This window comes from Hordeum vulgare, chromosome 6H (assembly GCF_904849725.1).
Source record: "Hordeum vulgare subsp. vulgare chromosome 6H, MorexV3_pseudomolecules_assembly, whole genome shotgun sequence".
Lineage (NCBI taxonomy): Eukaryota > Viridiplantae > Streptophyta > Magnoliopsida > Poales > Poaceae > Hordeum > Hordeum vulgare.
In genome coordinates this window covers 556,573,447-556,585,594 of record NC_058523.1, presented here as the reverse complement: position 1 = coordinate 556,585,594, position 12,148 = coordinate 556,573,447, and the positions used below count along the sequence as shown (strand labels likewise).

Below are 12,148 nucleotides of genomic sequence, written 5' to 3'. Positions count from 1 at the left end.
TAATGAAAAAGTATTGTACTGTATGATGGTATATGTTCTTACCGTGTTAAAGAAGATGAAAAACTTGCGAGAATAAAAAACGTCGTGGCGGTGGGTAAAATTTTCATGGCTAGCCGAGCCCTGCAGTTTAGTTACTCCATTCCAAGGGCATTCTAAAGAAAGTAAAATTCGCAACTTTTTTTTTTGAACGATCAAATTCGCAACTTAAAAAACGGTTAGTTTTGAATGGCCGTGCAGCTAGGTAATTTATTCAGCAAGCAATGTGGGGAATTTAAGCAACATTTTGCAAGGAAGCTTCCTGACGCCAGAATGCGCACGGCATATAAATTTTGCAACCGAAAGCGCCCTATAAATCTTGGAACACGAACTTTGGTACGTAGTGTACTTATTTCCAAAAGGATCTGGAAATATGCATGGCTGACGCGGGAACGAGGATCGAATCCGGTCCGGACTTAAACGTCTAATGATATTCTAGTAGTACTAATTAAGGTGGCAGATAAAGCTAACAATCAATCGGAAATATTCCCTGACCGGTCTGAAAATCCTTGGCCGGAGCTCAGCGACGATGATCGTTGCGGCCCGCGTTTGACCGAGAAATTTGAAAACGAGCCGGAGAAGGAGGAGAAAGCAGAATGGGACGAGCACCCGATGCTTCCACTCGGGGAGCCAACCGCGTGCTACTACGTACAGTACGTGCCCGGCTCCGACCATTCCTCGGGGCTCCGGCGATGACGACCCCGTCCAACCTACCTACTCCCCTCCGTCCATGCCTCTCATCTCATCGTCTCCTCTATATAAACCCTCCTACATCACACCATCCAACCAACAATTCACACCGATCGACCCTGCCACATCCTTCGCTCCATTGAACCCCACCTTAGTTTCTTCATCACTAGCTAGCTAGCATCAATGGAGGTCGCGGCGGCGCTGCATGCCGCCATGTTGGCGCTGGCCACGCTGGCGATGGCCACCTTCGTCTACTTCCTCCACGCGGCGTGGCTGTCTCCGACGGCCACGCGACGCCGGCTCCGCTCGGTCGGCTTCGGCGGCCCGGCCCCGACGTTCCCGCTCGGCAACCTCCCCGAGATCGCGGCAACGCTTGCCGCGGCCAGCTGCAGCAGCAGCACCGCGACGGCGGCGGTGAGCAGCGACATCCACGCGGCCGTCTTCCCGTACTTCGCGCGGTGGCGCGCGGCGTTCGGGAAGGTGTTCGTCTACTGGCTCGGCGCCGAGCCGTTCCTGTACGTGGCCGACCCGGAGTTCCTCAAGTCCGCCACCGCCGGCGCCATGGGGAGGCTCTGGGGGAAGCCCGACGTGTTCCGCCGCGACCGCATGCCCATGTTCGGCCGCGGCCTCGTCATGGCCGAGGGCGACGACTGGACCCGCCACCGCCAGATCATCGCGCCCGCCTTCTCCGCCACCAACCTCAACGTACGTACTCGTATATCTCTTAGCCTACACATGCTCTGCTTTCGAATGCATTGCATGCACGTACTCTACTCTCCCTGTATCCATGCATGCATGGATCCATGCACTGACATCACAAGCTTACGCGTGCAGGACATGATCGGCGTGATGGAGGAGACGACGGCGAAGATGCTGGGGGAGTGGAGCGAGGCGGTGGCAGCGGTGGGGCGGATCGCGGGGGCGGTGGTGGACGTGGAGAAGGGCGTGGTGAGGAACGCGGCGGAGATCATCGCCAGGGCCAGCTTCGGCATCGGCGACGAGGGCGGCGCGCGGGTGTTCGAGAAGCTGCAGGCCATGCAATCGATGCTGTTCCGCTCCAACCGCCTCGTCGGCGTGCCGCTGGCCCGGCTCCTCCACCTCCGCAAGACCTACGAAGCGTGGAAGCTCGGCCGCGAGATCGACGCGCTGCTGCTCGACATCATCGACTCTCGCCGCGCCCGACAACAAGACGCCGGCGGTCAGGAGAAGAAGAACAGGGACCTGCTCTCGCTGCTGCTGGCCGGGAACGACGAGGCGGGAGAAGGGAAGAAGAAGAGGTTGATGACGAGCCGGGAGCTGGTGGACGAGTGCAAGACCTTCTTCTTCGGCGGGCACGAGACGACGGCGCTGGCCGTGTCCTGGACGCTGCTCATGCTCGCGGCTCACCCGGAGTGGCAGCGCGCGCTCCGTGAGGAGCTCCGCGAGGTCACCGCCGAGGACGGCCCGCTCGACGCCGCCGCCCTCGCCAAGCTCACCAAGATGGGGTGGGTCCTGAGCGAGGTGCTCCGGCTCTACCCGCCGTCCCCGAACGTGCAGCGGCAGGCCCTGCAGGACGTGACCGTGGACGACGCCGGCACGACCATCCCGCGGGGCACCAACATGTGGGTGGACGTGGTGGCGATGCACCACGACGAGGCGCTGTGGGGCGCCGACGCGAACGAGTTCCGGCCGGAGCGGTTCGCGGCGGGCGCGCAGGGCGGGTGCCGGCACCGGATGGGGTACCTGCCGTTCGGCTTCGGCGGGCGGATCTGCGTGGGGAGGAACCTCACGGGGATGGAGTACCGGGTGGTGGTGGCCATGGTGCTGCGGCGGTTCGAGCTGGCCGTCGCGCCTGAGTACCGGCACCAGCCCCGTGTCATGCTCTCGCTCCGGCCGTCCGACGGCGTGCAGCTCCTCCTCACGCCGCTGCAGCAGCACACCAAATAGACAGCCCGGGTCATGATGATTATATAAACATAGCGAGTTAATTATTTGTAAACAACAAGCAACATATAAGTGATCAACGGAGTATATAGAACTCTGAGACTTGGTTTTCTATCTATCCCGGCTTCTACCCATCTCAGTGAGGTGTGAGACAACAGTATGGAGGGAATAATGCTACACATACGGGCTTATTTTACAGGAGATTACGGGGAAACTGATTTAAAGGAATACTATTAAAGGGTGGTTGGATACGTTTTAGTCCCATGACTAAAAGTAGTGGGACTAAGACTTGCTAGCCTCACTCATGATTGGATCCAAATACTAAAGAGACTAAAATCAAGTTAATGAACATTTTTTATCCTCCAAACCCTTCAATCTAGAACTAGCATGCGTTAAAGGAGAGGAGTTAAATGAAGAGAGAGAGGACTAATCCACATTTTAATAGGGGTACCCCTGACTAAAAGATTTTAGCCTCAAAACTAGTTTTAGCCTCTCTTTAGTCAGGGTGCTTGGAACTTTACCCTCTTAAAAAGACTATTTTTAGTCAGACTAGTTTTAGTCCCTTTGATCCAAGCACCCTCTTAGTCGGAGGATGGCATCCCACCTGAAAATCAGGGGGGCGGATAGATTATTAACGAATCACAAACTATCTTGTCCGTAACAATCCTGTAAAGCTCCGTACGTCTAGGATTATTGATATGAAGGCCCCCACGACAGAGTGAATTGTGGGCATATACCTTTGAAGTAAAAAAAATTGCATTACATCCCATCCAGCTATGCTTTTCGATCTGATTATGTAATTTGTATCAATTATATCTTTCAAACAAAATATCCGATTGATAAACCGTTCTGGATATTAGTACTCATGATATTTAAATCTTCAAAACAAGATTAATTTTGGACAGAAATGATTTTTTTTTTAAATTCAAATTATTATTTTTCGTTGCATGTTTTCATTGTTTTTTTCATTCCGGGGGTGTTACTTTTGAAAAAAAACAAGATTAATTTTGGACAGAAATGATTTTTTTTAAAATTCAAATTATTTTTTCGTTGCATGTTTTCATTGTTTTTTTCATTCCGGGGGTGTTACTTTTGAAGTCTAGACCCTAAACAAAAAAAAAAACCAGCTGAGACTAGCATGCATGCAACAGCGTTCCTTTGGCTCTTCTACCGCGACTGTTACGTGGGTCACATCTTGCCATCTCACTCTTGTGTTTCCCTGTTGCCGGTGAAATAATGGAGCACATGTATACTCCCTCTGTATCATAATATATAAGAACGTTTTTAACATTAATACAATGTCAACAACGTTTTTATATTATGGGGAGGAGGGAGTATATATCCGATGCCATCCCCTAGCTCCATGCCGTCACCCTCGATCGCACCTTTTTTTGCATTTTTCTTTTTTGCAATCCCCTTCCATCTCACCCCATACGGGTGTTGTGAGGGCACTTGAAAGAGTCATAGAAAATGGTCTTTCGAACCGGATTGTTGTTGTCGAATGTTGTGGTTCGTCCAAGACTTTATCAGCAATGATACCTCGGGCCCTATATAGTGTATATATGTTTTTTTCTACGTTTGGCCTAGACTTTTTCAAAGATAATATAGGATTGACAGTAAAAAAAAGTTCCCAAAGCAATACTCCAAAAAAAGAAAAGAAAGATCCAACAATAACTGTTGTAGCAGCAAGAAAAATTGGGTTTAAAAAAGGGCCCAACCGGGTTCGAACCGGTGACCTATTGATCTGCAGTCAATTGCTCTACCACTGAGCTATGGACCCTTGTTGTTCCATATTTTAATTTAGCATTTAAAATAGTTCACCTTAAGCTGTTGTTCTCGGTGAAGACCAGTGAAAGAAACGAGGCTGTCTGCACAAACATCTTTTATTATCACCTGCGTGGCTGCTTCCTCTGCCCAACAATCTCTCCCTCTGTGGATACGATGGTTAATTAGTTGGTCTTATCTAATTAGTACTCCTATTACTCGGCGCAAAGATCCTTAATCATGTGTGTCGCTTTCTCGTCTCCAGCCTCGCATGTCGATCAATTGGACATACATTCTCAGTCATGTCACTCTCCGGTTTGACCAAGCGAGCAGCTCTGTCGGTTTGCAGGGTGATTTTTACACGACCACCCGCTCCATCCCATTCCCCATTTCCATGTAAAACGAACTGCAAAATCAACGGACTGACGAGACGTACGCGTAGTAGCTTTACCCCGTATAAGTAAGAGAAGAGAGTTTTCATTCAAACTCGCTCGATCACGTCTCCGGCTAGAACAAGAAGAGTTCTTGGTTGAACATGCATTGCCCAGACGAGGATTTCTTCTATTCAAACTCAACCTACGCCCCTGCTGCCCAGAATTGTTCCTGGTTGAACCTTGAACGGCATGCATATACATGTTGGCCGGTGTCGTGGTTGGAACCTGGACAAGAATACGTGTGCCTCTTGTAATTAGTAGTGGGAGTAAGTTTCTCCTCGCTTTCCCTATAGCATTTTTTTTTTTGAAACAAGAAAAAAGATTTGTCATTTACGTTGATTAATACTCTCTTTGTTTCTAAATACTAGGGGCTACATACGAAGCAAAATTAATGAATCAATACTTCCTGTGCCTCGTGGTTGGAACCTGGAGAAGAATACCTATGCCTCGTGGTTGGAACCTGGAGAAGAATACCTATGCCTCGTGTATTTCCTCTTGTTTTTCCCACTATAATTATTTAGGTACAGAAAGAATACTTAGCAGTGATAGTAAGTTTCTTCTTGCTTTCTCTCCTAGCATTTTTTGTGGAAAGTGGGTGCGGATAAAATAAGCTGTGGTCGGCCTGGCGCGGCTGCTCAGTTCCCACGGCGGCATGATGACGGTGTAGTGGCTGAGCCGGTACTTTTGTGGCAAGTTGAGGCTAGGTGTATAATCTAAAAATCAAAAACCGGCTATTCAGATACATAACATATACTAATATAGCATCATACTTTCGAACCATAAATACACATTAATAATCAAGTGAAAACATAAACATAGAGGACTACTAGGGCCAAATGCAAGGTAAACTGGGATCTCGTGTGCCGCCTTAAGGATTATGGCGGCCTTGGTGTCCTCAACACTCACAAGTTTGCCCGCACTTTTCGCCTTCATTGGCCTTGGTATGAGTGGAAGGAACCACATAAGCTTTAGGTGGACCTTGGTAATTCTTGTACCAAGGAAGACCTCGATTTTTTTCTATGCCTCGATGGGCAATGGTGCCAAATCACCTTTTTGGACTCCCCATGGTTTCTGGGGAGGAAACCAAAGGACATCGCCCCTCTAATCTCTTCGAGGCTTCTAGGAGGAAGAACTAGAAGGTCCAAGAGGCTTTTGCTGGAAATGTCTGGATTTTCAAGATTGGCAACGACATCACTGTCTCCGCTGCACACATATGCCAATTCTTCACCCTCTGAATGCTTGTGAGAGAGGTCATTCTGGACGATCTCATGGAAGACGACATTGTTTGGAAGCATGCTAACGACGGGGTTTACTCCGCAAGCTCCGAGTATAGGGCCCAATTCCTCGGTCTGACTTTGTCTCTCATGGACCTCATGGTTTGAAAGGCTTGGGCACCACCTAAAGTCAAATTATTTGCCTGACTTGCATTGCAAAACCGTATCTGGATGGACGATCGCCTCGAGAAACGAGGATGGACAAACTGCCGGTTATGCCCTTTTTGCATAAGGGAAATGGAAACAGGTGCACACCTTTTTTACAAGTGCCGCTTCACCACAAGGCTATGAACCTCGTCATCCAAAAGTACGGTCTACACCATTTGAACACTGAGCTCTGGCATTAGGAGAGGTCTGTCTTAGAATGGTGGGATAGGTGTATTGACATGCATAACCCCAACAGAAAAGCCTTGTCCTCCCTCATGATGCTCGTCTCTTGGACAATTTGGAACGAGAGAAATGGTCGTGTTTTCCGTAATAAGAGTGCACCGGCCCCAATTCTCCTAAGAGCCATCGTTGACGAGGCTAAACTTTGGGTCACGGCAGGCGCAAAAGCATTAGGGTCTATTGTAATCCGCTAGTAATTGTCATGCCATTTCGGGCAGGCCTTGTAACACTCTGTAACTCTTCTCTCTTATTTAATAGATGAGACAAATCTTATGCCTCCATTTCAAAAAATAAATAAACATAATAATCAAAATAAAGTTTAATTATTGATAAAAGGTAGATTTTATTGACTCAAAATATAGCATCAAGAGGATACAAACACAATGAGCACACACCCAGCATCTGCATAGCTAAGATGCACATAGCCAACACAATACACGCACACAAAAACTCGCTAGTAAATAGCAAAGTCACATAAGACCCAAGCTGCATTGGCAAGGAAAACGAAAAAGAACCCAAAAGCGATCAAATCCGTGATCGGCAAACTACAACAAAGACCATATCCGCACCGACCATCTCATGACAATACGCGGACGATCAGATTCTTCAACGGCAATGCCATCAAGAAGGGAGTGGCACTCTCGCCTCGTCATCGGATCCAACCATTGAAGGCTATAATCTAGGCTTTCACCCTGAAGAACCAGTCCGAGCATATCCATGCAATGCCTTCAACAAGGTAACGATGCAAAACCTCACCATTTCTAGGTATAACTAACGCACATATCGGACCTGGGCTTTCACCTCGGAGCTCGAGACCAGGTGCTCGAATAGCACCTCCATCAACATCACTTATATGTTGTCGCCATCTCTTTTCTACGACCCCGACAGTTACATGCGATGTGTCCGTTGTCACTACACAACCATCCTTTGTGTGAAGTCGTTGCCCGTAATTTTCAACTCCGCGCCGAAGGCAACCACCGGATCTAGGGAGAGGATCCTCACAAATACCTTCCGATGGACACCGCAATCCACAGAAGGCCCGTCATCACAGACCGGAGTGGCGTAGATTATTGATCTGCCAGATCTACCGCCAAGGCCATGGCGGCGTCAACATCATGCCGTAAACAGGAGCAGACAACCCAACCACCCATCACTCCGGACACGGCGGCGACGGCCCGTCTGATGACAGGTCCGATAGAACAACCCGATCAAGCAGTGCGGTCACGATCCAACCACCCCATAAGCAGCCCCGACACGGCCTCCGCCACGCCGCCCACCCCCTATCACCTGCAGGGCCTAGTCCATGCCCGCACATGCCGCCGCTAGCCACCCGCACTTTGACGTTGTCCTTGAGCAGGACATGAACTGAGCGCGGGGAGCATGCCCAAACGGCGACCTCCATGGATTGATGTGGCGAGGGGCCATGCTGGCGTCTGAGAGTCGTGCAGATCTAGCCGGACGGCGGCGAGAAGGACATCCACATGAGCGAAGGGCAAGCTTCAGCAGAGATGAAGTTAAGAAGGGGTGAAGCACGCGTTGAACAAACTTGGGAGTTGGAGGGGCACACGTCGCCTACTTTGAGGCGTCGCCGAACTGCGGCGATAGCCGGCGATGGCGGTGTTGTTGCGGTGGTTGCGGCCTATGGTGGCTAGGGTTGGGGCGCCCGGTGTCGCCCCTCAGAGCGACACGAGAGACATATAAAGTTTAATAGAGCAAATAAAGTTAAGACTTGACCCCACAAGACATATAACCAGCCTTACGGTACATAGAGGCAAACTCGCCATGTTTTTAACAAAAGTAAAGCTATCCTTATTAGACGTCGTTGTGCAATTTCTTCCAGTTCAAAAATGTATCTCTGACTTGTTCGTTTTTATCAAAAAGAAAGACATATAACCAGCCTTGCATAGAGGCAAACACGCCATGTTGCCAAAGTCCTGTAAGACATGACAAGATAAAAAATGGATTTGTAATTGAAATAAATTTAGTTGTCAGATGTGAAAATATTCAAAATAGAAAGCAATTTGCAAGAATACGGGCTCTTAAATGGAAATATCTCTCCTTAAATAACAGTAGTATATCATACTATAGTATACAGTGGGTGCTTAATACATTTTAGTCCCATGACGAAAAGTAATGGGACTAAAATTTGCTAGGCTCACCCATGTTTGGATCCAAATACTAAAGAGATTAAAATTAAGTTAATGAGCATTTATTATCCTCCAAATCCTTCAATCCAGAACTCGCCTGTGTTAAATGAGAGGAGTTAAATGAGTAGAGTGAGAACTAATCCACATTTTAGTAGGGGTATCCCTGACTAAAAAAAATTAGTCTCAAGACTAGTTTTAGACCCTCGTTAGTCAGGGGTGCTTGAAACTTTAGGCCCTGTTTCTTTAAAAAGTCCTAGGACTTTTTATAGTCCCAACTAAAAAGTCTCTAGTCCCTACCTGTTTCTTTCCAAGGACTAAACATAGACTAGAGGTCATTAAATGACATACAAAAACACCATGTTACTCCTAGTAATATACTACAAGTTATTAAATAACATGTTAAAAGTAGGGGCATTGTTGGGAAAAGAGCCAAAAAAGTCTCAAAAAGTCCCTCCCATAGGGACTTCTTTCTTTAGTCCCAACTACCCCACTTTAGTCCCTAAAAGTTCCTTCTGTTTCTTTCACATGGGACTAAAAGGGACTTTTTGTAGTCCCTACACCAAAAAGTCCCTGGAAAGAAACACCCCCTTAGCCTCTTAAAGAGACTATTTTTAGTCAGACTAAAACAAGTCCCTTAAATTCAAGCACCCTCTTAGTAAACAAGCCAACTAACCTGTAACCTATTTAATCTGCATTCAATTGCTCTACTACGGAGCTTCGATGTCATTTTCTTTAACTAATGTCTAAATATCGGAGACAGGACATGCAACCTAAACTTTTGTTGTGGATGAAGATCGAGTGACAGAAACGAGCCGGTCTGCACAAACCCCCTTCCAGCATCAAGTCTTATCTACTCCTTCCGTTTCATAATATAAAAACGTTTTTTTTTCATTATATTAATAAAAACCATAATTTTATTATAAGACAGAGGGAGTGATTATTAATCAGCACAAAGATCCTTCATCGCGTCAGTTTCCCGTCTATTTTCTCGCATTTCCCGTGTTACCAGCACGTAATTGGACAGACATTCTTCGTCATGTTACTATCTGGTTTGACAAAGCAAGGTCTGCTGTGTCGGTTTGCCGGGTGATCAGGTGAGCGCTCACGGTCGTCCATTCCGTTTCGGAGTAGAAATCAACGGACGGACGGTGGTTTACTCCGAGACGTATCGGGAAAAGTTGGACATGAAGTATGTGATCCCGAGTTCCCCAGTGATCCTAGATGAACAGCAAATTTTTTAAAAAAATACTATTTAAAAAAATCTGATTTTTTTAAGAGACATTGATGTTTTTTCTGCATGCATGCAACTTTTCATGATGAAATGACATTTGTGAAGGTGTGGACAAAAAAACAAAATTGATGTTCTAAAAAAAGTGTTTTTGAAAGCACATTGGAACATCATTTTTTTTCCCACAACTCCACAAATGTCATTTCATCATGAAAATTTGTATGCATGTAGAGAATGCTGAAATTTTATTTATTTTTGGACCAGCCCAAGATACAATTTTAGAAATTTCTAATAAATCCTAGAGGCCTCACACAGCCCATTTGTGCAACGTAAAAGGTGAAAAAATTTAGTCACACATTGCTAGTTTAGTGGAAGTTGGACCTCCTTATAAGGGAGGATATTTTCACACGTGTATGAGAATTAAAACAAGAGGGACATACACGCGCGCTCCTCCTCCGCCGACCGCCTCGTCACGACGCGCCGTGGGTTACGGGAATGAGCTGAGCCGAATCCTTCTCTTGCGCCTATGAAAGGAAGGGTTCTTCCCCATCCCGGCTTGCGGCATGCACCGTACGGGACAGTAGACCACCGAAACCCCGTCTTTTCGAGTCATGTACGGGAACGACAACGCCAACACAAATCCATTGTTGTTTCAACTCACCCAAAGTTTCTTGTAAAAAGAATTTGGATTTTTAAAACTTTTTTACTATTTTTTTGGATGTTACTGTTCATCCAGGATCACTGGATCTCGGGATCACATGAATACTTTTGAGTTTCTATCCAACTCGATCACGTCTGCCCAGAAAGCCAGAACCAGAAAATAAATAATATATATTTTTTGAGAAAAGAACCAGAAGAGTTCTTGGTCGAACAGCCATGCATTAACCAGACCAGGATTTCTTCCATTCAAACTCAACTCACAACTTGTGTGGCCAGAAGAAGAAGAGTTCTTGGTTGAACGGCATGCATATCGGTCTTGTCTTGTATACACAGTTGGAACCTGGGGAAGATTACGTGCGTCTTTGTACTAGTTCAGTACATTTTCCCTCGCATTCCTTTCATATTTTTCACGTACGCCATTAGGGAGCTGACAATGTAATTACACAAATCTTTTCTTATTGCCGTGGCACACTACAAAAACAAAATAAATAAAAACCTACAGGAAAACAGCCAAAAAACAAACAAATGATGTATAAATTACATGAATAAATCAAGGCAATCTATCATCAACAATCATGAAAAGCATGGTAACTAATATGGCAAATTGAATAAATTTTGATACATACATCATGGCAAAATGTAAAAGGTTTGTTCTGCTCATATGGCAAAAATTTGGGGAAATTGTTATCTAAAAAATCATGAGAACTTTTAAGGGAAAATGTAAAAAGTCGCGTGGCAAATTTCAAGTTTTCTCTTTTGTCAACATGGCACCAATGAAAATTCTACGTTGTCGCGTGGCAAATTTATGAGTTGTAAAGAAACACAGAACACATGGCAAAAAATCCTCTGGAAAGAGCAACAATTTGCCATCCTTCAAACGCAAATATTAATCAGTGCACGCATACTAAAGTTGCCATTAAAAAAATACTGACATGATCTAGGGAATTCAAAAGACAAGTTGCTACACTAAAACCGATACATTCTTAAGTTGCCATGGATTTTTGTTTTGTTTTGCTAGTTCTTTTAGATGGCAACCAGTAGGTTTTGCATGACATTACAAAATGGCTCTCGAAAAAATAGTGTCGGCATGTAGAAAAACATTCCCCCCCTAGATTTGTCATGTGAACATAACAAAACTTATAAAAAAATGACATTGCCATGGCTCAAAAGAGTTTGCCATGTGAGTAGGAAAATTTTGCCGATCTCTACAATTTCCCACAGCTCTTTGCACTTCTGTAAAATTTGTCATTGTTAAGAAATTTAATTTTCCATCTGATCATTTTTTTGCCATGCTTTAAAATTCCCCCTAGCTCTGAAATTAAAATTGACATGTGGGTGTTACACATTTGTAAAAAGTTGTAATGTATGAGAGAACAAAATATCCTAGATTTGACGTGTGAATATTACAAATGGCTCTAAAATTTTCCATCGTTTTAAATTTTTCCAGCAAGGAGTAGATGCCGCACACCACAAATTACACATTAACCTTTTGGAAGTTTTTGAAAAAAATGTTGTTGTCGTGAAACATTGTTTATAGAATAGTATGTAAATGATATATACACATGTGGCACCTATAGATACAACATGGTAAATATACATACGATG

At 45.7% G+C, this 12,148-nt stretch overlaps 1 protein-coding gene and 1 non-coding gene across 2 annotated transcripts; one reads left to right on the top strand and one right to left on the bottom strand.

The window, feature by feature from the left end:
- The first annotated feature begins 481 nt into the window (after positions 1-481).
- Positions 482-2,809, top strand: LOC123403556 (cytochrome P450 714C2). Its single transcript, XM_045097482.1, has 2 exons — positions 482-1,431; positions 1,561-2,809. The coding sequence occupies exons 1-2, from the start codon at positions 910-912 to the stop codon at positions 2,650-2,652; spliced, it is 1,614 nt and encodes a 537-aa protein (XP_044953417.1). The 5' UTR covers positions 482-909; the 3' UTR covers positions 2,653-2,809.
- Positions 2,810-4,357: 1,548 nt separating this feature from the next.
- On the bottom strand, positions 4,358-4,429 carry TRNAC-GCA. Its single transcript has one exon. It is a non-coding gene; the product is annotated as a tRNA-Cys (tRNA).
- Between the last annotated feature and the right edge of the window lie 7,719 nt (positions 4,430-12,148).